This window comes from Nicotiana tabacum, chromosome 23 (assembly GCF_000715075.1).
Source record: "Nicotiana tabacum cultivar K326 chromosome 23, ASM71507v2, whole genome shotgun sequence".
NCBI classification, from domain to species: domain Eukaryota; kingdom Viridiplantae; phylum Streptophyta; class Magnoliopsida; order Solanales; family Solanaceae; genus Nicotiana; species Nicotiana tabacum.
The window spans coordinates 64,306,244-64,333,825 of NC_134102.1; the positions used below are offsets into that span (position 1 = coordinate 64,306,244).

The 27,582-nt window shown below is 36.3% G+C and overlaps 2 protein-coding genes across 4 annotated transcripts; one reads left to right on the forward strand and one right to left on the reverse strand.

Annotated features, from left to right (window-relative positions):
* Window positions 1-739: 739 nt before the first annotated feature.
* LOC107797911 (syntaxin-22-like) lies at window positions 740-7,699 on the forward strand. Its single transcript, XM_016620827.2, has 7 exons — window positions 740-1,323; window positions 2,581-2,674; window positions 2,903-3,042; window positions 3,494-3,568; window positions 5,486-5,643; window positions 5,725-5,825; window positions 7,234-7,699. Exons 1-7 carry the CDS (start codon window positions 1,136-1,138, stop codon window positions 7,297-7,299), a joined length of 822 nt encoding a protein of 273 aa, XP_016476313.1. The 5' UTR covers window positions 740-1,135; the 3' UTR covers window positions 7,300-7,699.
* Window positions 7,700-8,262: 563 nt separating this feature from the next.
* Window positions 8,263-11,317, reverse strand: LOC107797909 (uncharacterized). 3 transcript variants are annotated; one of them, XR_001650790.2, is made up of 6 exons: window positions 11,178-11,317; window positions 10,040-10,127; window positions 9,503-9,845; window positions 9,262-9,428; window positions 8,683-9,042; window positions 8,263-8,559 (listed from the first exon to the last, which is right to left on the reverse strand). XR_001650790.2 is itself a non-coding variant. In XM_016620825.2 (6 exons), the coding sequence occupies exons 3-6, from the start codon at window positions 10,118-10,120 to the stop codon at window positions 8,749-8,751; spliced, it is 885 nt and encodes a 294-aa protein (XP_016476311.1). In that variant the 5' UTR covers window positions 10,121-10,127; window positions 10,910-10,969; window positions 11,178-11,308; the 3' UTR covers window positions 8,263-8,748. The 3 variants fall into 3 exon arrangements, 2 of the variants coding, with proteins under 2 accessions (XP_016476311.1, XP_016476310.1); XM_016620825.2 differs by adding an exon at window positions 10,910-10,969 and having other exon boundaries at window positions 8,263-9,042; window positions 11,178-11,308; XM_016620824.2 differs by having other exon boundaries at window positions 8,263-9,042.
* Between the last annotated feature and the right edge of the window lie 16,265 nt (window positions 11,318-27,582).

Below are 27,582 nucleotides of genomic sequence, written 5' to 3' on the forward strand. Positions count from 1 at the left end.
TGTTCCAGATTCAAGCTGCCTCTTGTTCATGGTAAGTTTAGGACTTCATTTGTGTTTATGTACCTTTAAAAAGATATTGTATTTATTCTTCATTCCAACTTTGTAAATTTAAATCTTAGTAGCTCATAACTTGTACTATCAATCCTTGGAATATTGTATGGATTTTTACCTTCTTATTATTGTTATTGATGGTCTTTCATTTGAGTTATATCATATTGTTGGGCTTACATAGCGGATTGGACTAAGTGTTATCACGACTTGATGAGATTTTGGATTGTGACAAATATCCATATTAGGCAATGTATCTATTAATTAGATTTGGTCAAATTAAATATTTTGAAATATTAAAATATTTTAAGGTTTGTCATTATTAGTTAACATGCCAATAAATATAATATTTTTAATGAGGGAAGAAAGATAATTTAAGATGTTATTAAATATATTGATACACAGTATATAGAAGCAAAATGATCGTTGTAATTTTATCGAAACGATGGGATTTAATATGCTCAAACAAATAAGAAAATAATTTTTTATGATTAATTTCTTTTAACAAGGGTTGTGCGGGTTCTTATGCTAATTTAAAATTAAATAGCAAAAAAGAAATTAATCAGAAAGAAGGTTAAGTTGGGGGAGAAAAAATAAGGTTAAACAACTAATAAATGCTAACAAATGCATAAAAAGCTGCCGACATCCACCTGTTATACATTATATAACCACGAGTCCCGCCGCCTATTACATGGCCCCTAACCTTCGCACCCGGATCCGAACGCATTATCAAATCATTACGTCCCTTTCTCCACTATTTCCCCCAATTAAAAGAGTAAATCATTTTTTTTAATTTTTTTTGTTCAGCTCTACTCCTTCAATTTCTACCTCAATTGTCGCCCAATTCTTCTCTTTTCCTTTGCCCAAAGTTCCCAACCTCCTTTTCACCTGACCAATATAGCAGCTGGAAATTTTCCTCTTCTCTCTTCCCAAATTCCGCCCCAAAACCTCCAAATTCTAGGGTTTTCATTTTCAATCATCTGTTGAACTTTGGATCAGTGTTTCATTTTATTTCCCTTTTAGAGGTTCCGATTGTTGGGTTTGTGGGGAATTTTGGGGGATTATTAGAAATATATAAGAGAAAGAGATGAGTTTTCAAGATCTTGAATCGGGTCGGTCGTTGGGGCCCCGACGGGGATATATGAATGGAAAGCAAGACCCGACTCAAGCTGTGGCGTCTGGAATCTTCCAGATTAATACTGCTGTTTCAACGTTTCAAAGGCTGGTCAATACACTCGGAACACCCAAAGATACCCCCGAGCTACGTGAGAAATTGTAAGTTTTCGTAAATTTTATTGCAAATTGTTATAAATTGAAGTTGACTTGCGTAGGGTTTTAGAATCTATTTATTAATTAGAATTTTTTGGATTAAATTTCATTTTGTAATAGGTTTGGAATAGGATTCGTTACGTGTTGAATTTGATGTTTATGTTGAAGTTTGGCTGTTTCTTGTTTTGTGGACTTATTGTACTTTCAATTGAGGATTAGTTTATAACTTCTGTGGTGATTGAGATAAACTTGTTCAAATGATACTATTTTAGGTTTGTTCTTTGGGGATTTCATCTTTAACTGTTAATTCGTGAATGTTATAAGCGCACACATTGAAAGACAACATTATACTTGATATTTTACATTTTGAAGAAGGCTCTGCACATGCTAAAAGTGATGTCTAATTTATCAATGAACATGTGCAGATGAATATTTTTAATGCTTGAGTGTTTTGATAGAGAGAAAAAGCAATAAGCTTGATGAAACATTATTAAACAAAACGAGAAAAAATCATGTTCTTTCGTCCACCTTGACTTTGTCTTGATGATTAGGAAGGACTATTTTGTTCAATACATGCTTCTGATGAACGATAAAACATGTTATCGTGGGAAAAAGTTTGAAGTGTAGGTTCATATGCCTTATAGAGGTTCAAAGCTGTGCTTGACCCCTTTTCATCGTCAAAGTGGAATTGATTTTCCGAAGGCATTAACTAGCTGTATGGTGCACAGATTTTCTATGGAAATAAATCTAAAAGTGCTGCTCGCATACTATGTCTGATACTGAAACATTTTTTGTGTGCGCAACCGGTGCTTATTGTGCAACATTCTACAAAATAGCATTTGAGTTGTTTAGTGAGTTCTGGTAGGATGACTCAAAGAGGTTTGCCTATCAAATGCCTCTAGCCTGGACTGCTGTTGAATGTTGTGTCACTCATTCCTATGTGAAAAGTAAATAGAGTTGGTGATGGTCACTGGGAAAAATTGGGGTGAGGACAGAAATAATATGTGACCATCATGAATCATGAATCAGAATCTGACATTCACATTTAACCATTACATGAGCAGATCTCTATAGTTAATACTACCTCTTCAGTTCTATTTCTGTTTTCCCGTTAGTGCAGCAATGCTGCTGCTATTGCTGCAATAATGAGATTTTATATTGTTTCAATATGGATTCTCTGTTATCCTGTAGTTAGTACTGGTTATCATTCGATTAAAAAGCTTGGTTTCAGTTGGTGCTTATGCTGATTTTGCTTAAGTACAGGCACAAGACGAGGGTACATATTGGTCAATTAGTGAAAGATACATCTGCAAAACTTAAGCAAGCCAGTGAAACAGATCATCGTATTGAAGTCAGTGTAAGTGTTAAGAGCTCACCTACTTCCTCTTGCCTTCTGTGTTTGCCTTTGCTAGTGTGCACTTTCATGACATATTTTCTGAACACGCATGCTCTTCATCTTCTGTTCTCACTATTTATATGAGGTTCTCATGATTTTGGTTGATTAGCCTTATCTCTATGTCTTACTCTTCTCTCGTCTAACTTTTCTCTTTCACTTATAACATATACTTCTGCTTTCAACTATCAGGCTAGCAAGAAAATAACAGATGCTAAACTCGCTAAAGATTTTCAAGCGGTCTTGAAGGAGTTTCAAAAGGCTCAGCGGCTTGCAGCTGAGAGGGAGACAGCATATACACCTTTTGTTCCCCAAGCAGTTCTTCCTTCTAGGTAGTACTAATTTTTTCCAGATGGTGGTTTATAGTACGAATGTTCTATTAGCTTTATAAAAATAGGAATTGTCTATTAGAAACCCGCACATGAAATACATATAAGCAACACCCTCTAGGGCTTTGGTCTAATGGCAAGAGCGGAGCGCATGATGTGTGGGTGAGGTCCGCGTTGAGGGTTCGAACCCTGCCGTAGACAATAGCCTGGTATTTAAGTGGAATTTAAGTGGAGAGGGTAGAGGGCAAGTCTATTGTTCGTCGAGTTTCGGGCATTGCCCCTGTAGCCCTCAGAGATTTCTAGGTTATAAAAGAAGACATATAAGCAACTTCTGATGCAGACTGCAGTAATTATAAATTCATGATCTCTTTAGTTTACAATCTCAAGTGAAATCTTTTATTTTCAAGTTCACGCATACCTCTCATGTTCTGTTTGATGATATTTTGGTAAACAGTTATACAGCCAGTGAGATAGATGTTTCTACGGAAAAGAGTCCAGAACAGCGAGCTCTCCTTGTGGAATCTAGAAGGTCAGTTAGCTGATCAGGTTCTTCTACAGGTTGAATCTTTTGTACTTATCTGTGGGATTGTTAATATCATAATTATCAAATTCAGTTATGCATTAATTGAATAGACACAATGATGATTAGACTAGACTGATTGCAAAATGTAGCAAGCAAGACTGATTTCAATCATATCAGGAGATTAATTGATGTCTGAATTTGGATCCGAGATGACTGTTGGGTAGAGTAAATTTGATGGAGGATTTTCTTGTGCAGCATAGAGAAGTTAGATGGCAGTTGAAGTTTGGGGCTTATAGTGTTAAAATTTTAGCATGCAGTGTAAACAACTGGAAATTTTGTTAGTGGTAGTATCCTGTGAAGAAAATGTCCAGAAGAAATGTGTCATTTATGAGTGACTCAACTTGCTGTTTGCTCACTACCTAAGTCATTTGGTTAAAGCAAACTAAAACTGGTGATCCAAAATTTTGGCTTGTTCTCAACTGTCAATCTGAGTTGAGCAACTCCTATACTTTTGTGAAAAGACGAGGTAGAACTGTGTGTTAATTGATTAGGCATTCAACAAATGATAAGGAATAAATTTGTTACATGAATGAGAGGAACATCAGAGGATGGTGAATTATATATCCCCCTTAATTTGGGCAGTTTTTAAAAGCAAAAGCTCCAGAAAAAAGACTAGGCGTTGGGGCTTCAAGCGAGAGTGAGAACGCATGCTTTTTTGGAGTAAAGCACACAATTTACACAAAATGCTCCCTAGTATTTCCATTTTTCGGTGTTGCAAAAGATTTGACTTACTTTTCTTTCTATAAAATTCACAACTTTCAATTATTCAAATTCATCTAACTATTCAAGTTTTGAAATGTGATGTGTTATTTTCTCTTTCAAACTAGCTTTCAACCATTAATTTAATGTTCTCATTATCACTATGCAATACAAGTCAAAATTAATATCTTTAGCCGTGTCTAGTCAATATTGTCATATAAAAAGTGACAATAGTACAAAAATCAGCTAACATATATGAATTTAGTAGACATTGAAATGCAAACAACATTGCTAATTTCAATATACAACAATGACAATGTTACTTAGAACAATTAAAAGGAAAGATCATCTCAATGTTATTTCAGCAAACCTATAGAAAGATAACTTCAAATGCAAATTAACTTTCAGCTTTGAATTAATCACTAATAAGAAGTTAAATTCTAGCATTCAAATTCATATTCAGTTGCCTTCATAGTCATACTAATATTTAGTTTCAAATGGACAAGTATTTTGTTAATGTATCATCACAGAAAAACATATTTTGTTAGTATATATATATATATATTTCTGACAATTAGCCTAGAAACCAAGAATAGGAGAACAGAATGTGAAGAAAATACAAGAAAAAAGAAAGGAATAATGTTTGACAGCAGATAAGAAGCTTAAAGGCAGAATTTGTAGGAGAAGAGGCTTCACGCAAAAGAACAAATAGAAATAGTTATGTTTAAGAAGAAAAACAGAAAGAAAGAAGTAAATCAATACAAGTAGGGAGACTGAAAAAGAAGAAGAAGAGAAGTTATTATAACGAGAAGAATATTAGAAAGTACCTGGATACTGACTCCTTGTATTCATATTGTATAAGGCCTGCATTTTCTTCTCCTTTTTCTTTATCCTGTTCATGCTGCTTCAACTATGAGAAAGTGGTAATCATCGATGGGATAATCATTTTTACTAACATTGAAACTGCAGGCGTGGATGTGGTTTTAATGAAGCTACATATCAGAGCTCTCCTCAGTTGGTCATATGTTGAAGTCATATTTTATTGAGCTTAGATGTGCTATATTTTATGATGTTGTGATCTAAGATCAATGTTGTTGCCTCATCAGAAGTTGTATCTCCTTCTCTTTTCTGTATTCTGTAACTTTATATTGCATTGTGCTGCAGACAGGAGGTTTTGCTATTGGACAATGGGATTGCTTTTAATGAAGCAATTATCGAAGAAAGAGAGCAGGGAATACAAGAAATACAACAACAAATTGGTGAAGTGAATGAAATTTTTAAGGACCTTGCTGTGCTTGTTCACGAGCAAGGAGCTATGATTGGTAGATCACTCCTCTTTTGTTTTAGTATTCAAATCTCCATTTTGAACATCATTTTGATATTTACAATTCTGTTTTCTGCAGATGATATTGGTTCCAACGTTGAGAATGCTCATGCTGCAACTGCACAGGGGAGATCGCAACTTGCTAAAGCTGCAAAGACCCAAAGATCAAATTCATCTCTGGTACTTCAATCACATTTAACCATTTATCTTCCTGAACATAGAACCCTATGATTGGTATGCTTAAGCCTATTGCGTTTTTGTGAGATGCCTTTTAGTGGCTCTGTTGAACTTGTATCACTTATAAGACTATTGGCCGAATGCAAAGCTTCTACAGGTTTATGATTCTGATACTTACCACCACCAACAACAACAAAAAACCCAGTGAATTCCCACAAGCGGGGTCTGGGGAGGGTGAGATGTACGCAGCCTTACCCCTACCCTGAAAGGCAGAGAGACTGCTTCTGGAAGATCCTCGACTAAAGAAAAGATAAAAAGAAGTAATGGCAACAAGTATAAACAACAAAAAGATAAAAAGAGGATCAAAGCCAAGGTAGCAAGTAAACGGTAGTAATAGCAATCTAAGAATAAAGAGATAACAAATTTACTTTAATGGTATCGAACTGAGGAAGACAAAGGGAAACGCTCGACTACCTACTAACATTTTACCCTAATCCTCGACCTCCACACCCTCCCATCAAGAGTCATGTCTTCAGTAAGCTTCAGCTGCGCCATATCATGCCTAATCACCTCTCCCCAAAACTTCTTTGGCCTACCTCTACCCTTCCTCATACCCACCTAGGTTAACCTCTCATACCTCTTAACTGGGGCTTCTGTGCTTCTCCTTTTAACATGCCCAAACCATTTCAACCTCGCCTTCCGCATCTTATCCTCCCAGGGGGCCACTCCCACCTTATCCCGAATAGCTTTATTCCTAATCTTATCCAACCTAATATGCCTACACATCCATCTCAACATTCCCATTTCAGCTACTTTCATTTTCTGGACATGCGAGTTTTTGACCGGCCAGCACTCTACCTCATACAACATGAACGGTCTAACCACTACTTTGTAGAACTTACCCTTAATCGCGGTGGCACATTCTGTTATTGACCGACTACCACTAATTGCGTTTTTATGCTATACTTAACGTTATTGCTTATATAGAAAAAAACAAAAGTGAAAAAACAGTAAGACCATTTAGAAGATGGTGAGTAGTGCTTTGCACTTGGGCATTATCATCTTTTATAACTTTTACACTTTAGAATATGTTTGGTATAGTTGTTAGAAGGTCGATCATGGCAAGGTGTCTCATTGGTCATGTTTTCTTAATGGAAGTCATGAAAGGAGAACTTGGGGGTAAGGTTGGGTGTCCATCTTTTTGGGGGATGCTTTGGATGGTTTTGATTTTAGGTCATATGACCCGTTCTATTTTTACATGATCCTTTTATCAAATTGGGGCGAGAAACCGTTCATATTGTTCATTTTCTTTCCCCTCGGAGTACAACTTCTAAATTTTGCACTTAATATTCCTTACACTGAACGGTATACACTCTATAGATGATTTCCTGACCTGTACTATTTTCTGCAGACTTGCTTGCTCCTAGTGATTTTTGGAATCGTGCTCCTCATTGTGATTATAGTACTTGCAGCCTGAGCTGAAAATTACTGGGATATAGAAAAAGAGCCCTACACTCTGTTCAGTCACAGAAGTGATTGTTTTGATTCGAAAAAAGGTGACTGCTGTGATTCGCATCGTTTCAAAGGCACCCTGGAGCTCAGTCATCCTGATCCTTGGTTCTTCTAGTCATAGGAGAAGTTGCGTAATTAGGGAGGTGGGAGACCAAAGGTTTCCATTCAATGTAAACCTGGTGCGATGGTTGCAAGATGTGTTGCTTCGATGTAATGATGGGTCTGTCAATAAAAGTTTATTCTTGTTTGGAGGGGCAACCTCTTCTATTTGCACTTTGGGTACTCTTAAACCAGTTGACATTTGACATTCAATTCTTTGTTGATTCTTGTGTGTGAAGCTATCATTAATTTGATTTGTTGATTTCCTTGTCTTGCCCTGGTGGATAAATCCTGCATGGAAGGTTTCCTGCTTCTATTTTCTGAAGCGACCTGATTTGTTGGAGTACTACTTTGCTCGAGCTTCTTTTCCTTAGAAAGTAGCATGTTCACTGTTGCTGGAAAGGGGACAATCGGGGTAACCGATTTGTACGTAGAATTAAGATCTTAAGGTGGTACGAGGGTAAGATATTAGATTTATATACTTCATGTACTAAGGCCCTCAAATTCCTGAATTTCGAGAATATAGTTTTGCCATCATAGAAAATGTTGTTTATTCCATGGAAATGAGAATATAGCCGTGTACAACTCAAGTAGAAAAATATTTGAGATGAGCTATGGTTTAGTCAAGAGAAGTAGATGAATCATCGTACACAAGTATTTGAGGTGGCCAGGAATGATATAAAAGGTGCACAGAGATCGAGCATCTGAATGCAAGTTGATTCAAAGAGTTGCTTGTCTAGGCGAAGTCTTTGTTACTGTGAGGAAAAATTGAATTTGCTTATACGATCAGCATGCATTATTTGATACACGTTCAAGAGTATACCTAGTATTTGATAAAGTAATAAGATTTATTAATGTTTGGGCAAAAACAATCACTCTTATACAATAAGTATGCCAAAAATTAGAAAACCTACACAAAATAAGATTTTTGACATACTACACTCAATCTTCTATAGCTACAGGGATCTCATGGGTGCACCAAAAGGAAATAAGGATAAGAGAGACTCCTCAACTGTACATAATTCTTCTCTACCCGTCAAAAGCTCTTCTATTTCTATTTCTTTCTCTCCATACAACCTACATAAGTGTTAGTGGAGCAACATCCAGAGCCCAGCTCCTTCTCCGTCTGCCAATGTTCAGTGTTGTAACTTGTAACTATAAAAGTTAACATAAATGTAGTTGATCTAAGAAATTAGTAATGACAAAAGCAACAAAACATTTTTAAACATAGATAACTGATGGAGGATACCTAACATCAAGTGAGTTTCTCTTGCCAATGGTTAGTCCAGAAAGGGGAAAGAATAGGTTGCCAAAGTTAATCATTATTCAGGGCTGTTTCAATCGCTGTTTCACCAGAATACGTAATAGAGGCAACAATGATGAGAAGAGCTGATACAACAGCTAAGATGAAAGTAAAAGCAGATACACTTTCCATGTGTTGACTACTTCCACATGGTACTTCCCACAACGGATGACCATCATTTGATTCAGCACTTTGTTTGTCTAGCGAAAACAAACAGCTCATGTCATGTTGTTTTCCTTTACTGTTGCAACGCAGAAACAAGTCAGGTGCAGCAAATTCGACTTTTGAGAATCTGTGTCCTAGTGGCTGCCAAGAAAAAGTTGGGATGTTATAGTAAGTCAATAGTTGAGAAGCTTCTAAATAAATGTACATGTGGCCTCCTCCCAGATTAAAAGGGCCCAAAATTATGGTAACTTACATCTTTACTTGTATAAAGTATCAAATAAACTTCAAGAGAACAAAAATGACTACCTTGGATGCTTGATACGTACTTCAGCGATTCCTACATAATTTTACGTGATGTACCTGATAACGTGCATGTAGAGGAAGTTCCATGTGTATTTCCTGTTCATCCTTTTGTTCTGATATTAAATTGGAACCCATTTCCAGATGAACCTCAACAAGTGACCGGTTTGACCGAAATGAGGGCAACTCTAAATTTGTATCTCCAAATACAGCAGCTTCCCTAAGAACTGCAACAAAACGTGGCAAGCCTCAAAATCAAGAGCTGCAGTGTTAGAAACCTATAGAATCTAATGGTAATTACCACCACGCTGCACAAGGTGTTGTAGCTCAAAAGGATCTGCAAAGACTCCAGAAGGCAGTCTTTCAACAATTATCACCTCACAAGATTTTGGAGGCCTGGAAACGGACTCCGATGACATCTTCAATCTGAGAGATGATGACAGACGCCTATGGGAGCCTTCACCAATCAGATTTCGATGTAAAGCAGATAGTTTTGGTGCAAATATGATGTTGTCTTGCAGGGATACACATGCGCTGGACAGTACGTCATGTGCAATAAAATCTTCAAACTTCAAGTCTTCCAAATTGTCATGTTTCCAAAAGTAGGATTTTGTAACATATTTGTCAAGATAAGGTGCATAGACCTGAAGAAGATGCGAAAAGGAGTAAATCTGGTGAATTATGGAAACGAATTAGTGGTGGTCTCGAATTGTGTCTAAAGTTTTGTTGCCGACTAGATTAACAGTTTTCTGTAAATTTGTATATTACTAAACACCCTACTGCACGTATCAAGAAGTAATCGCACATCTTGAGATTGTTTAGCAGCTTGGTCACTTACTTCACTTGATACTGCAGTATCGCTGATCCTAGCAATTAGTATCACTGAAATGATCATTGCCAGAATATCATGAAGTTCCATTGCAAATCTGAGCAGGTTGAATGGAAATCAGGCACTGACTATATATTAAACACGCAGAGGCACTAGATATATTAAGAATTTAGATTTACACTTGTAAATAAAGATTGTAGCATCCAGCATAGGTCATCGGATATTACCACATTGGTCAATTCACTAATGAAAGAAGAACTTCCTACGCTTGTATAAGAAAGTCAGATGACTTCCTCCACATGACAGTTGCACATAACTTTCCCATACTAACATCGATTGAGGCTTATTAGATTCAACTCAAAAATCCATTGCAGCAGGTCAAAGACAGAGATATGATTTAAGCAGATATTAGATGTGAGGGAAGATTAGTTAGATAACTCAAAGTTAGTTACATAATGCTTAGTGAAGATGTGGGTACACATCAACATCAAATAAACTAGTTCATGAATTAATAAAGGAGCAGTGGAGGAAGGTAGCAATGGAAATCTGACAGTCTCTTATCTAAAATTCTCTTCTTCTTCCACTAGCTCTCTGATTCTCTCTCTTCCTTTACCTATTCTCTCGCTTTTTTCTGAATGTCAGTGTTTGTACTTTCTTCTTAATTAGAGTTATAATAAAATTCATTTTTCCCTCAGTATTGACTTCTTATGGGTTTATAACAAGATTGAATTCTATTGTATTTTCCTAGCATTAGAATTCAAGCTCCACCTCCATATGAACCCAACGCTTTGTTCAATCTTGGCTCCATTATACGAAAAGAAAGAAAACCATTTTCAAGTGAAAATTCCCAATTTCAGGCCAACAAGAACAAATTAGTACCTGATCGATTCGTGAAATTAGAAAAAATAAATGCAACTTCACCACACATTCACAATCTACCTGCAGATTGTAGCATTACTATAAGAAAAAAGACTCAATATTTTAGGGAAAACCCATCATTATACTTCAATATCCAATCTTATCAATCAAGTTTAAGCGAGCCAATATTAAAAATCAAATGGGACAAACAAAAGGTTAACGATTTTAAGGAAACCAATAAATTTGAAAGTTCAAAGATGGAGAAAACTTGGCACAAATGGAAGCTTACAAGCAGAATCCGGTCTGATGTTTGTAGGGAGAGAGAGTGAGGTGTAGAAGGAGATGTGGCAGCAAATCAGATCCTATTCCAGGGGAGGAGCATTTGGTTGTGCTTTACTAGAACACACATAACATTCCGGTCCAATGCAGGGCCGTTCGATCAGTTCCTCTTTTTTTTTTTTTTTTTTTCGAGTTAATACCCTCTCTTTGTCAGTTTCCTATCTAAAGCATCAACTATCTCCAAAACCCCCTGAACTATATCTCATTCATAATAAAACCCCCCGTCTCAATCTTACTAGTGCGTATGATACACACTCTAAATAAATATTAAAATCTGCTATGTGGCATGCCACGTGGATAATTAATTACCTTAATCTTAAAATGAGCTTAATTAGTATACATTAATTTAATTACGTGATAAAAATTAAAAAGGAAATTTTAACTTACTAGTCGGTCATTTCTTCTCGGTAAAAATGGTCTCTTTGCTCTCATCCGAAAACTTCTCTCATTGGAGATGAGAGAAACCTTCGATTTCTCTTCTTAATTACCTTAATCTTATTGTTGCTACCATCGATTTCTCTTCTTATTGTTGCTTCTATTTCGAATTGGGAGTAAATATAGGGTTTTGCTGGTGAATCGGTATAAAAAATTAGGGTTTATAGTACTGAAGATTCATTTAGTTCTGAAGATTGTTTGAAGATTCTGAAGATTATTAAAGAAGATAGCTTCAATACAGGTCTTATTCTTTATTCTCTATTATTTTTGTTGCGAAATTATGATAGGTAGGTGCTGCGATTTGGTTCGGAGTAGAAAAATTTGGGTCTTTTTTTTTTGAGTTGTTATATCTTTCTACTTGTTGATGTTGGTTTGTCGAATATATAGTTGCATGCATGCATGCTGCTTGTTGTTAGTTTTAGATTTCGGGTCTTTTTATGCTAGCAGGGTTGTTGAAGGTTTCAATGCATCTTTAGGTTTCCAAATTGAAAATATTAATTCTAGTGGTCAAATAGAACCCCCATGAACAGTCAGATGTTGTAGAAAAACTTCCTAGATACTCCTTAGTAGATGAGGATGATTCTGACATAGAAGATGAAGATTTAGAGGAAGATGATACAGAAGTTGTAGGTGATGCTGCAGATAGTGATAAATCAAGCATTTCTGATGATGAAGAGCATGAGCCTGATTATTGTAGTGATGTGCATGAAGAGTTGAACATAGTTAAAACAGATTTGAGGGCTTATAAGAAGAAAAAAAGAACACCAAGAAAGAAAGTTGTTGCTGAGTGTTTTCTTGGACCAGTTGGGATAGATCCAGGTTTTGAAGACATAGATAAAGGGAAGAAAAATGTTTCTGGTAAGTTAGTTGGTGATGAGCCTTTTTATGACAGTTCAGATGCTGATAGTTTTGAGAGTGACAATGGGAGTGGTAGTGAATCAGAAAACATAAGTGGTAACATGAAAGCAAGGAAGGAGAACAAAAGGGTAATGTATGATCTAAAATGGGAAAAAGTGGTTTGGAAACTTAACATGGTCTTTGAAAATGTATATAAGTTTAGGGAAGCTGTCACCAGGTATGCAATAGAAAGAGGTTGTGAGCTAGAGAAGATTACAAATGATAAAAACAGAGTTAGGGTAAAATGCAAAACTAGTGGATGTCCTTAGTTATTGTTGGCAAGCAGAAAGCCCAAATCTGTTGATTTCATCATTAGAACTTATAATCCTAGGCAAAATTACAACAAGACCAACACAAATTCAATATGCAATACCAAGTATCTTGCCAAGTACTATAAAAGTAGGATAATTTCACAGTCGTGCATAAAGGGATGGAAGATGCAAGATTTGGTAAGGGGGGATTTGAGTTTGTATGTTGGGAAAAAAATTTGTTTGAAGGCTAGGAAACAAGTATTGAAAGAAGTGATGGGTGATCATGTGAAGGAGTTTGGAAGGATTTATGATTATAGAGATGTGTTCATTCAATCAAATCCAGGGAGCACATGTGTGGTAAAAGTGACAGATTCTGAAGATGGGAAAAAATTATTTTACTCCTTGTACATTTGCTTTGCAGCAATGAAAAGGGGATTTATTGAAGGGTGCAAAACATTTGTTGGGTTAGATGGTTGTTTCTTGAAGGGAATATCTAAGGGACAGCTACTTGTTACTATTGCAAAGGATGGGAACAACCAAATATTTTCAATAGCATGGGCTGTAGTTGGGACTGAAAGTAAAGACACATGGTGTTGGTTTATAAGGATATTGAAGTCTGATTTGGAGATAAATGATAAAGGAGCAGAATTGACAATCATTAGTGATATGAAAAAGGTACTATCTTATTTAAACTAACAGTCTCTTTGTTTTTAAACTAACAGTACTATCTTATTTAAACTAACAATGTCTTATTTATTTATTATATTATTTTACAGGGTTTGTATTCAGCAGTTCAAAATATCTTCCTGAATGTGAGCAAAGAATGTGTGCAAGACATATTCTAGCTAACTGGCAACAGGAATGGAAGGGTATTAAGAGAAGAAATAGATTTTGGAGTTGTGCAAGGTCAACTTATGAAGCTGAACTTAAAGCAAACTTGGACAAGCTAAGTAAAGTAAGTCACAAGATCTGTGAAGACTTGGTAAACTACAATCCTGAGAAATGGAGCAAAGCATTGTTCAGAACTTCTTCCAAGTCTGACGGTGTGGATAATAATATGGCTGAAAGCTTCAATGCTTGGGTTTTGGGTCCTAGGCACAAGACAATCATTAGCATGCTTGAAGAAATTAGAATAAAGGTTATGAATAGATTCACTAGAGTAAGGGCATTTATAGATACTTGGAATGAAGGCATATCCCCAATGGCAATGATGGTATCGGTTACAAATATGGAGAAGTCAATGAAGTGCACAATACACTGGAATGATGATTTTGGGTATGAAGTTAAGGGGGCTACAGGATTAAACACATTGTCAAGTTGATTGAGGGAGCGTGTAGTTGCAGAGCGTGGCAACTGAAAGGGATACCTTGTGCACATGGTGTAGCAGCAATTCATCACAAAAGACTTTATCCACTTGACTTCATTTCTGAGTGATACAAGAAAGAGACCTACTTAAAAGCTTATTCTTATTTCATACAGCTAGTACCATGCATGGAGATATGGCCTGAGTCAACAAATGCAAAAGTTGAACCACCTCCTGTTAGAACAATGCTCGGAAGGTCCACAAAAAAAGAAAAAAAGAGGTTGGGGAGATAAAAAGTAGTGGAAAGCTTATAAAGAGAGGAATATCGATGAGTTGCTCAATTTGTAAGTCCACACCTCATAATAGAAGAAGATGTCCAAATAAACCTCAAAGCACTTCAGAGGTACTTTCTTTCCATTTCATAGTACTTATTTAGATTCTGTCTGTTTGGGACTGTTAACTTCAGTTAGTTGTGATAGTTGTTACTTAATATAGCTTCTGTTAGCTTTTGTTATTTTACTTCTGTTAGTTTACTTCTGTTATAGGTTGTTTACTTCTGTTAGCTTATGGTAGTTTATGTTTCACTAGGTTGTTTCTGTTAGTTGATATCACTTGTTTGGGACTGTTAGTTTATGTTAGTTGTATCAGTTGTTTGGGACTGTTACCAGAAGTTAATTTTATCAGCTGTTTGGGACAGTTAGCTTCAGTTAGTTGTATCAGCTGTTTGACACTATTAGCAGTTGATAGTTGTATCAGTTGTTTGGGTCTGTTAGCTTCAGTTAGTTGTGATAGATGTTACTTCTGTTAGCTTCTGTTAGCTTCTGTTATTTTACTTCTATTATAGGTTGTTTACTTATGTTAGCTTCTGGTAGTTTATGTGTCACTAGGTTATTTCTATTAGTTGGTATTAGATTGCATCAGCAGCCTTACTAAGTTCAGTCTATTATTTCTGTTTCTGTTTATGCAAAGGGAGTGGCCCACTCACAAAAATCAACCTCTAAAAAGAGATCAAAGGCTGACTCCCAAGCATCTACTAGTAAGAAGAATGCTAAAACTAAGGGTGGTAAAGGAAGAGGAAATAGCAACATGGTGCAGAACTCACAAACCTCAGATGTGCAGCAATCTCAGGTTTTAGAAGTGCACCATTCTCAGGTTTTAGAAGTGCAGCAATCTCAGGCAATAGAGGCGCTCTTACTGCATTTAAGAGGCCAAGAGTAGTGGGACATGGAGTATTTGTCAGCAAAAGTGGCTATACATGTGTTGAGGTAATGAGCAGTTTGGTGTGCTAGTTTTGAGGTTGCATGTTAAACTCTCTTGTTTGATATCTATTTTTTTTCATTTAATTTTCAGCAAGGGAGGCATGTTAGTAGGGTAATCGATAGTGGAAGCAACAGTGGAGCACTTGAAAGTTCAGCTGTAGTGACTAGTGATCTTGGTTATAAACCAAGTAAAGGCTTGAAATGGAAGGGAAAACAAGCAATCACAACTAGACAACTTCAACATAAAAGTGCTTTACTAGAATATTTAAGGTCAAAATCATCAAAAGCTAATGAAAAAAACTAGAGGTGTTTGAGCTTCAATACTACTCTATTAGTGTCACGACCCAAAATCCACTATAGTTCGTGATGGCGCCTAACGCTGCCGTCAGGCAAGCCAACGGTGATTGATCAACTTAATTGCTCATTTTTATTACTTGAAATCATAATTCCCATTAATTAAATAGTATAAAATAAAGATTCCAGGGTGAAATGATAATAATTACGTGAACTACCATACTAAATATCCAGTAGGAACCCCCAAAATCCGGTGTCGCAAGTGCATGAGAATCAACTAGGAAATATAATAAAATACAACATTTGCCTGGAATACAAGTTAGACATGAGAATGTAAATAACGCTGATGGAGACTCTGTATGCTGCGGATCGTAATATAGGATGCAACTCACTGTAAAGTCTCCGCAATAGCTGCGCCTCTGTGCCCAAAAGACCACCAGAAATGTAAACTTGCACAATAAGTGCAAAAGTATAGTATGAGTACGTAAATCAACGCGTACCCAGTAAGTATCTAGCATAATCCCAGAGAAGTAGTGATGAGGGGTCGACATCGACACTTACTAGTGGTCCACTAAATCATGAACAATAAGAAGTAAACAAGTATGAGGAAGAGTATAAAAAAATATAAACACAAGGTACAATCCTCCTCAGAATGGTAAACTCAAGCTCTCAACTAGCAGTTACCTCCTCAACCGGAGTATATATAAAATGGGCCTCACCAGATAGGTCATCACAACTCAAGTCAGGAAAAACACACGGATACGCTGGTTCTTTGTCAATTATTACGCACGACGCTGCCGAGGCGAACCACCTGATCCACAAGAGTGTTTTATAGAAATGTTGTGGTGAACGGCCCGATCCCATCATACTGTGTGCACTACCGAGGGTCGAACGACACGAACCATAGATGCATATATTATACTGCCGAGGTGAATGGCCCGCTCCTATAAGAGTGTGGTACATAATCCTACCGGGGCAAACGACCCGATCCCATTAGAATAAGAAGTTTTAATGGGTCCTTGACCCCACTCACGAGTAAACGTGTGAGTTATAAATTTTTAAGGAAAATCCTTCGATGAAAATGCATAGCGCGGGAGAAATTCGTAAGAGGAGCACAATTATTCCATGACTAATTATGAAGCTCGTCAAATCTCTAAATAGCAAATATATCACTCTACACAAGTCTAGTCTCAAGTTGTAACATAAAATAAAAGGAATTTAATAGGCAATGGACAACTCAAATAGTACAATTATAGCATGGCGGGAACCTAAGTCTACCCGGACATAACATGAATCTAGCTACGTACGGACTCTCGTTATCTCGTGCGTACGTAGCCCCCGCAACAAATAGCACATATGAATTACATCACCTAGGGGTAGTTTTCTCCTCACAGGGTTAGACAGGAGACTTACCTCGCTCCGAAGTTCCATAACCGGCTCCAAAACCTCTCTAACGCCTCAAACCGATGCCTGTCGATCCAAAACTAGTCAAACAATGTGCAAACCAATAAGAATATACTCCAATATCCATAATTAATCAATTTGTAACAATTCCCAACTCCGCTCGAAAAGTCAATAAAGTCAACCCTCGGGTCCACGTGCCCGAATTCCGAAATTTATTGAAAATAAATATTACCCATAACTCATATGGTCTATATTGAAAAAATAATCCAATTTCTTCCATGAATCGACTCTCAAATCAAGGATTTACCATTTCTCAACTTTGAGGCTCAAAATCTCAATTTCTACAATCCAAACACGGATAAAAATAGTAACCAATGGAAATAATAATGGAGAAACATCAAAATAAAGGTCAGATATTTACCCCCTTGTTGAGACGAGAACGACGCTGCAAAAATTACCTAAATCAGAGCTCTAGAATTCAAGATATGCCCAAAATACTAAAATTCTCTGTTTAAAACACTGTCCAGTTGATTTTTCTTCATCGCCTTCGGGGGAGACGTTCGCATTCACGAAGAGCAATTTTTTGTGTTGACCGGTCAACCCAGAAATCCTTCTTCACATTCGCGAAGAACAAAGCTTCGCACCAGAAACCAACAATTTTGTCCCACATGAAAATGGGCATAACTCTCTCATACGACATCAGAATTTGACGATTCTTATTGCTATGGCTCCGTAATTACGATACAGATCTAATGATTTAATATAATCACAAATCAAAGGTCTTTTTCTCAATATAGTGCCCTTTATGCCCAAAGAAACGACGCAGATACATCAAATAAGAGCACGACGCCATCCAAACACATCCGAAATACACCCGAGGCCCCTGGGACCCCGTCCAATCACACAAACCAGTCCGAAATCATAACATGAATGTACTCGAGGCCTCAAATCACACCAAAGTATCTAAATCATGAATCGAAGATCAAAACCTTCTTTAAACTTTCAAACATTCAAACTTCGACGAACGCGTCCGATTCATACTTAAACATTCCGGAATGACGCCAAACTTTGCGTGCAAATCACAAATTACGATTGTGAATAACTAATTTTTTACCACACCTGAATTCTATACTATTTTAGTGTAAATATTTCTTTTAGATCTAATCTTGATATTTTAAACTTTTAGCTTACTTTTATAGGTTTTATTTGAGAAAAATTAAAAATTACAAAAAATATTGCACGTTCTTAGAGTATATGTTTTGTTCCTATTTTTAAATAGAAGAAAATTATCAAAAAATATGTTTTTTTTAAAATTAGGATCTTAATAAGTAAAGTAGTAACTTTTAATTTATTTTTAATGTTATTTAAATCATAGTCCAAGTATATGTTTGTATTAGTCTAAAAATAGGTAATTAATGTTCTTATCTTCAAATTTTCTTTTTTTTTCTCTGAACAAAAAAAAATGGAGAAAAGATCCTAATTTAATCCTAATCTCAAATCTTTAACCTCCCAAAAAATCCACAAGCCTCACGTCTCTCATCCCACACTCCCTAACTTTCACGCCACTCACACACACACGACATCACATACACACACAATCTCACCAACATTCATTTCTTTGAATGCATAATTCCATTAATTTGTATAAAGACATAAAAGGGAGGAGTATGAGGGGATGGGAGAGCGAAAAAAATCAGCAGCTAAGAAAAAACTAGCATTGTTCTTTTAGAGTGAAAATTACTTGGAGTTAAACTGTTTGGTGGACTTATTAGGTTTGGAGTCAAAAATCAAAGTATCCTTCGTGGTTTTAAGTTCGCGGGTTCAATTCAGCAGATTGTAAATAATTTTTTTATATTGTGAAATCTTACAAAAAAGGTAACACTCAATCTCCTCTGTATAGTTTAAACATGATATATGAGATCTCTGTCTTCTTAAAGTCTGAAAATTTTCTTTAATTCGTTTGTAAGTTTTTTGTTAGAATTTTTTATTTTTTATTTTTTGCCATCTTTTCTTTTTCTCTGGTAAGATAGAGAAAGTGGCTACAGTTTGTTATTCCTCTTTGTATGCAATATTTAATATATTAGAAATACTTTTATACTAATTCATGAATTTGGAGACAAGATACAGTGAGAATTAGCATGTTATTCTTAATTAGTTAAGTCTATATAGTTTGTAAAGCTCGGTCTTGTTTTGAATTAGTAAATCCAATTTGGAGTGGTGGTATTAATCAATTTTATTAGATTGGTCAAATTATTTTAATAAGGCAGTGAATTGGTCGAATGACTTTTGTCAATCGAGTTTAGTAGGCTGGCAATTTTGTAAGAATTCCGTTGGTAAATCTATTAAGTTTGGTCATGTTATTTAATACATTTATTTTTACATCTTCTGGATATGAAATTCAACCTTGGTCTCTGTTAAGGCATTGGTTTTTGAAATTAGTTTGTATTGGTAATATACTTATTGTCAAATAGATTTAACGAATTAAAAATATTGAGTCAAAAGATTTTATATTTGATTTTTGACGAACTGATTGTATTCTTTAGTGCAAGTTTATTTGTTTTAGTCACAGATTGTATTTAGGCTTCAATTTTAGATAAATAACAATTAAATTTTTTTTAGAAGAATGTAAGTTTTAAGTTCTATATTTTCCATAATATTGATATATAAATTTGGTAGTTTCTTATATTGACGTGTGCCTTTGTAAAAGAATAATTTCATATCATATTTAATTGCTTCATATTGGTTATCCACTGTTTTTCTTTATGACAGATCAATGGTTGAGGATATTTAATTGTTCAAATATTATAGCTTGTTTGGTAAGCCTGCTGCAAGAACAAAAATAATTAGAGTGGTAAGAACAAAATTATTGTGAGGGAGCGAAATGATCCACGAACTAATTCAAGACTCGTTCCAATAAGTAAAAAAAATATATAATAAAAATGTACAATTAAATATCTCGAATCTAAAAGAGACAAAATAATTTAAATATTCTAAATACAATATTAGCCTATGTGTTCATACCCGAACCTTGGATTGATATGCTTAAATAATAAAAGGATCATGTACGCATTCCCCGCGTCTTGATACCTTTAAATTTAAAATAATTATGTTTTAACCATGTGTACATTACGTACCTTGGCTTAACATCTAACTTCAAAGAAATACCTTGTGTGCGTATCATATCTGGGTCCAAACAATTAATAAAATATAATAATTAAGTGAAGTGGTAATAGATAGACAAGCCATAACCAATAAAAATATAAAAAAGAGCCAAAAATTGATTTAAGCCGGACATATGCCAATAAAAGCAACTGTGCTAGAACTACGGGACTCGAGGGGTGCCTCACACCTTTCCCTCGGTCAACAGAATTCCTTATTCAGTCTTCTGTTTTCGTAGATCATAAATTAGGAGTCAAACCTTCCTTGTGATAAGGGATTCAAATGAAAGGGGACTTGGAACACCAAAACTCAATTCCAAGTGGCGACTCTAAATAATAAATAATCCCTTTTCAAAACGTCACTTCAATTGAAAAAACTCTTCTAACTCAGCCTCGTAATAAGGGTTGCGTGAGAAAAAAGAGGTGTGACAGCTCTGGCGACTCTACTGGGAAAAATTAATAAGAATTCGAGCTTTATACATTGATTCTTGTTTGGGTTTTATCATGTTTTGGATATTATTGTGTTTCGGAGCTTGATGTGCTATTTGTTGTTTATTTACCGCTTTAATATTTATTTGAACTGTGATATAAATTGTATTCTCTCTCGCACCCCTCTGAATCTTCTTCAGATAGGTAGTTTATGTTGTGTTTTCCTACCAGCATCACAAAAATTCTGTCTTGAGATAAAGCCAGTTAGCCTACCAGCTTCTGGTGAAGGATTTAGTCAGACATGTTTAGGCGGGAGAGCCGTTAGCTAGCCAGTGTTGTTCTACTACTGGTGACGCTTGATGCTCCTCGGCTTGGGTTGTCCACCCGGGTAAGCCAGGTCTAGATACCATCTCCTTTAGGATTTGAAAACTTAGAAGAACAAGCCACAAACAATGAATATCCCTAATAGGTTACGCTTTATTTGCATCATGTGCATTGGACTTAGCGGGACTCGGCACAAGGGCCGGGCCCGTCTAGGACAGGTACCAATTTTTTAGACCAACATGTTCATTTTTATGTGCTAGATGTAACATTATTTGATAGGCTTTACTAAAATGTTGACAGGGTTTAGGATAGATTAATTTAACAAGGGAGAGAGAAAGAGCAAATTTCCTCAAAATTTCATAAAGTACCCATTTTGTTTCTAATAAAATTTTGAAGGGTTCTAATGTGTAAAATCACAGTTTTCAAAATAGTTTTTTAGTTATTTTAACCGAACTACGCGAGTTTGATTCTCGCCGGATGTGAGATACGTAGGCAAACCTCATCGGTTCCGGCCCTCAATTTTCAAAAAAAATCGAAAAATATTTTTCTTTCCTTAATTCCTTCTTAGAATTCTTTCCTTAGAAAATTCAAAAAAAAAAAATCATTAAATCCAAATTTTTTTTTCCCGAAGTCTTTCATTCGAAAAAAAATAAAATAAATTTGCAAATCAAAATTCAAAATTTTTTTTCTTCTTTAGAAGTCTTTCTTCCCAAAATTCAAAGAAAAATCAATCAAAATCCAAAAAAAAATATTTTCTTTCTCTTTTAAGAAGTTTTCTTTTTAAAAATTCCCAAAGAAAAAAACAGAGCTAGCTTATGTACTTTGTTCCCGGTATTTCCGAATTACGCAAGATCTAATTCATACGGCATCATGATACGTAGGCAATCCCCATCAGATTCGATCATTGCTATCAAATAAACTGAGTAAAAAAAAAGGAGTGACAAAAATAACAAAGAAAAACAAAGAGCGAAAAACAACAACAAAAAAAAAAAGAAAAGAAAGCAAGAGTAAAAAAATACAAAAAGAGAACTCTTTGTCCAATTTGAAAAAGAAAAATGTGGAAACTTTTCGTGAATGCTGTCAAATGGCGCAAGTAAGCCGCCAAGGTAAAGCTTCCAATAGATGAAGCAGAAATGGTTACGGTCTTCCTACAGGCCCAAGAGGCGGACTACTTCCAGAACATGATGTCCGTTATGGGTAATTCGTTCGCCGAGGCTATCAAAATTGGAGAAATGGTCGAAAGTTGTTTAAAAATGGCCAAATCTTGAGTCATGCTGCCTTGAAGGCCACATCACAGACCGTTGAGAATGGTTCGGGGAGTTTGATGAACAGAAACAGGAGGGAAGAGGGAGCCATGATGGCTTTGAGCTCGAAGGGGGCCCGCAGGTTATTCAACCAATCATATATGCTTCCTAAGGTCCCACAACAATATTATCCATATCAAGATGTTGTTTATGCCGTGGCACTGCCTCTTTATGCGGTGATAAACGCGCAACCTTACATGCGGCCACGACATTATACACAAAACCGAGCTCCACCTCCCAAAAATGCCCGTCCCTACCAAGCTCCATATAACCCCCAACCAAATGTTCCCCAATATAATCCTCGCACAAGAGAGCTCCTCAGAAGGAATCAGTTCACTCTTATAGGTGAATCATATTCAAGTTTGTTTCAAAAGCTAATCGGGCTAGGTCTGCTGCAGCTAGTGGCCCTGAACCGGCCAAATCCTGAGTCCCCCTCGCACCAAGCTGATGCTAGATATGAATACCACTCTGTAGCAGTAGGACATGATACAGAGGACTGTCAAAAGGGCAATTAAAGAATTTGATCCAGCTCTGAAAGCCATTGTAGCTATTACCGCAATAGAAAAGAAACCTAAAAATGGACGCCAAACCTGAAACTTTCCCTATCAAACGGGAATCTCGGTAGCCGGTCTTGCTATCTTTTCTGTATTTCGGGTTATTTCAGGGTGTAATCCGAATTCCTTTACTTTACTATCTTACTTTCTGATGTAAGTCCTTCTATTTTGTTTACATATAAAATTCAAATAAATGAAATCAATATTTCATCATCCATGAATGTTTCTTTTATTAATCTTGTCACCTTTCTTATTCTCTTTTCAGTTTTGTTAATGTAGATTTTAATAACATGACATGCTTGCGGACTTTATGCCTAGATCCTAAAATGATGTCAGACCTTGAAATAATGAATCAAGAAGTAGAATGTGTCGAAGATAAGGCTTGTAAGAAAATAAACAAAGAAGGGAAAATAAGCCTAAACCAAGTCCAAATGAAAATCGCCCTTACTTGATTGGTTTATGGCACTGTAGCCATGGTATCAGTAGAAGTTAAAATTTCTTCTCTTCAGATCATTGTTGAAACCGAGTTCGAGGATGGAGATTGAGTCAAGACCCGATTGAAGAAAATGACTTTGGTTGATGAAAAGTGATTGATTGCAGTTTGCCACAGGCAGTTGTACCAACAAAAAATGGCCCGTGCCTACAACAAGAAAGTGCGGCTCAAGAAATTTGAAGTAGGGCAACTCGTTCTGAGGCGTATTCTTCCGCACGAGGAAGCTAAAGGAAAATTTGTCCCGAATTGGAAGGTACATACATTGTAACAAGAATGCTGCCAAAAGGGAGTACTGTATTTGGGAGACATCGAAGGAAATATTTCTGATACAAATGTCAATGCAGACGCGGTCAAAATGTACTATGTTTGACCCTTTACGCAACTTTAATGCTCTCTGATTGGGATGACGAAGGCTTTCATTCTCACTACCCAAATACTATTAACCCTTTGCTAACCCTTTGAGCCAGATACTTTTTCCTTGGCCACCCTCTTTGGAACCTTGTATGTAATGAGAAAGAAAAAGAAAAGAAAAAAAAGAGAGAGAAAGAAGAAAAAAAAGAAAAAAAAAAGAAAAGAAGCAAAAGAAAACAAAACAGAAGAAAAACAAAAAAAATATCAAAACAAGTTCAAGTTAATTTAACTACGTTCGACCTGATTCCGAAAGGATACGTAGACAGCCTCAATCTAGGGTTCGGTCACACCGGGAAAAAAACCACATTCCCCCAAAAGTGAAAACTGGGGCAGATGTCACAATGGTTCGGCGATGATTTCGCCCAAAAGATTCCAAAGTTGTAACTCAATCCAAATTCTTTTTACCCAAATCCTTTCAAGTCATTCCGATCAATTGGCAAGAATGTTCAAGAGTTGGAGGATACGATTACTAGGATCGGATGCAACCAAAATAGAGAAATAAATAAGAGAGTCCTATTGGTGAAAACCCTCATGGGCACTGTAGGGCGATGGTAAATAGAGAAAATAAAATGAGAGAGTCTTGCTAGTGAAAACTCGCAAAGGGCACTATAAGGCGATGGCGAGAAGAGAAATAAGAGAGATCAGCTAGTGAAAACCCTCAAAGGGCATTGTTGATCGAAAAGAGGAACCACGCAGCCATGGCATCAACACAGCAACACAGTCCTGAGCGAGATTTTTCGGTTTCAAGTCAAAAGTTGTGATGTGTTTCTAAGAGTCGGACAGTTTACACAGATCAGGCATCCAGTCCAAAAGGTATGTCATGTTCATTGAAGTTCGTATGTACTCCCAGATAAGTCCGTCTTTCTGTTCTCCGAAAGGGACACCTTTTGTTTTAAACTCATTTTCTATTCCATTGTTTTATATTTCTTTTAATCCCTTTAGGTCTAACTTTGTTTAACAAATAAGGCAAAGAAAAGACGGCAAGACCGATTTACAGGGTTCTCGTTTGAAACGAGCTGATATATTCAAAAGGCACCCAGCCTCGGCAAGGGCATCAAGTCGACCCCGACTGGCCATGATTGGCCGATGCTTTGAAATGGAAAACTTTGAAAGAAGCCAAAAGCAAAATTCCCACAAAGGAAAAATAAAATTGAAAAAGGTTTAAGTCCCACACAACCAACCGTCATGGAAAAGTTTGGAAATGCCAAAGGTTCTCCGGAGTCAGAAATGGAGTTGGTATTCAGGAAATAATTAGTTGCAGTTGATAAGAAGATGAGCCGAGATCAAGAGATCGAAATAATCAAGTCCACAAACTGACCTGTATTTTAAAACTAACGATTCTTTCTTTGTTCAGAACAGGAACAGAACACTTGTAGGAAATAGTTCGTGAAAAGACGAACACCACCAAGTGAAGTTCTCAAATCCTTGATTTTCTTCCAATATACATGTAATCATTTTATTTTTAGTTTCATTTTAGGGAACCAATACCCTATCTTCAACACAGGGTACTACATCCCATGGTTGCATTACTTTCTGCCAAAATAGGGTACAACATTCCCTAGTAGCATCCTAGAGTACCACACGCCTCATCTTATTACCAACACAGGGTACTACATTCCCTGGCTGCATTCCTTTCTGCCAAACATAGGGTACGACATTCCCTAGTAGCATCACAGAGTGCCAAGAGCCTCACCTTATTGCCAACACAGGGTACTACATCCCCTGGTTGTATTTCTTGTTGCAAACATAGGGTACGATATTCCCTAGTAGCACCCTAGAGTGCCAAGAGCCTCACCTTATTGCCAACATAGGGTACTACATCCCCTGGTTGCATTTCTTGTTGCAAACATAGGGTACGACATTCCCTAGTAGCATCCTAGAGTGCCAAGAGCCTCACCTTATTGCCAACATAGAGTACTGCATCCCCTGATTGCATTTCTTGTTGCAAACATAGGGTACGACATTCCCTAGTAGCACCCCAGAGTGCCAAGAGCCTCACCTTATTGCCAACATAGGGTACTACATCCCCTGGTTGCATTTCTTGTTGCAAACATAGGGTACGACATTCCCTAGTAGCATCCCAGAGTGCCAAGAGCCTCACCTTATTGCCAACACAAGGTACTACATCCCCTGGTTGCATTTCTTGTTGCAAACATAGGGTACAACATTCCCTAGTAGCACCCCATTGTGCCTCGAGCCTCATCTTATTGCCAACACAGAGTACTACATCCCCTGATTGCATTTCTTGTTGCAAACATAAGGTATGACATTCCCTAGTAGCATCCTACACTACCACGTGCCTCATCTTATTGTCAACACAGGGTACTATATCCCCTGGTTGCCTTCCTTCTTGTTAATATAGGGTACGACAATCCCTATTATAAAATATAAAATAAAATAAAATCTCATTTCTTTTTCAATTATTTATTTTGCAATAGAAAGATAGTTTATTTTATTTTCAATAACTCACAAAAATTTTCTAGTGCAAACTGGGGCAGAAAATTTTTGTTCGTTTTGTATGTTTCTGATGGCTTGTAGGTTTTTCTGCAAAGCACGGATCGGATATGCAAAAATAAGATTCCAACTCTTGCTAGATAAAGTGGAACGTTTGATCCCAATACCAGCCATGACCAGCTCTGACGTAATGCATGCGGATACATAAGGTTTCAAGATCCATCTTCTCATCATCTGATCAAGAATCAAGCCCGGGAGAATATTTCATAGTTTGTTACATCAAGAGCATCAAGTTTCAGTCTAAAGTCAATGGGGGAAGCAAGTCAAGAATTAAGACAAGACTCCAGATGGCATTTAGATAGAAATTTTGTAACTCTTAGATTTCAAGAGTATGTAATTTTCTTTTCATTTTGATGTAATAGTAGGAATCGCGGATCGGAACCTCGACGGAACTTCGCTCGACTCTCCATCTAAGCATACTCTATCAGTCATTTTTCACTTGAACTACACATGACCTGATTCCCTTATAACTTGGGATATGTAGGATGCCTAAAACCAAGGCTCGGTCTCATCTTTTTCTTTTATCTTTTTTTCCTTCTCAAATAATAGTGAGGTCAAAAATCAGTCACCTTGTTTATTTTCTTTGCCTGAAAACTCTTCATGTTTCCAAGCAAAGAGGGGCATGCTGTGAACAACTAATTTTTTACCACACCTGAATTCTATACTATTTTAGTGTAAATATTTTTTTTAGATCTAATCTTGATATTTTAAACTTTTAGCTTACTTTTATAGGTTTTATTTGAGAAAAATTAAAAATTACAAAAAATATTGCACGTTCTTAAAGTATATGTTTTGTTCCTATTTTTAAATAGAAGAAAATTATCAAAAAATATGTTTTTTTTCTAAAATTAGGATCTTAATAAGTAAACTAGTAACTTTTAATCTATTTTTAGTGTTATTTAAATCATAGTCCAAGTATATGTTTGTATTAGTCTAAAAATAGGTAATTAATGTTCTTATATTTATATTTTCTTTTTTTTTCTTTGAACAAAAAAAAATGAAGAAAAGATCCTAATTTAATCCTAATCTCAAATCTTTAACCTCCCAAAAATCTCACAAGCCTCACGTCTCTCATCCCACAGTCCCTAACTTTCACGCCACTCACACACACACGACATCACATACACACACAATCTCACCAACATTCATTTCTTTGAATGCATAATCCCATTAATTTGTATAAAGACATAAAAAGGAGGAGTATGAGGGGATGGGAAAGCGAAAAAAATCAGCAGCTAAGAAAAAACTAGCATTGTTCTTTTAGAGTGAAAATTACTTGGAGTTAAACTATTTGGCGGACTTATTAGGTTCGGAGTCAAAAATCG

Bases quoted from the DNA above. Each gene is read 5' to 3' on its own strand.
- LOC107797911 (XM_016620827.2), top strand. From the start codon at position 1,136: ATGAGTTTTCAAGATCTTGAATCGGGTCGGTCGTTGGGGCCCCGACGG. The intron at 3,043-3,493 runs GTAGTACTAATT...TTTGGTAAACAG, and splicing joins CAAGCAGTTCTTCCTTCTAG to TTATACAGCCAGTGAGATAG. The intron at 5,826-7,233 runs GTACTTCAATCA...TATTTTCTGCAG, and splicing joins AAAGATCAAATTCATCTCTG to ACTTGCTTGCTCCTAGTGAT.
- LOC107797909 (XM_016620824.2), bottom strand. From the start codon at position 10,120: ATGGAACTTCATGATATTCTGGCAATGATCATTTCAGTGATACTAATT. The intron at 9,846-10,039 runs GTAAGTGACCAA...CATCTTCTTCAG, and splicing joins ATACTGCAGTATCAAGTGAA to GTCTATGCACCTTATCTTGA. The intron at 9,043-9,261 runs GTACATCACGTA...TTTTCTTGGCAG, and splicing joins CTCTACATGCACGTTATCAG to CCACTAGGACACAGATTCTC.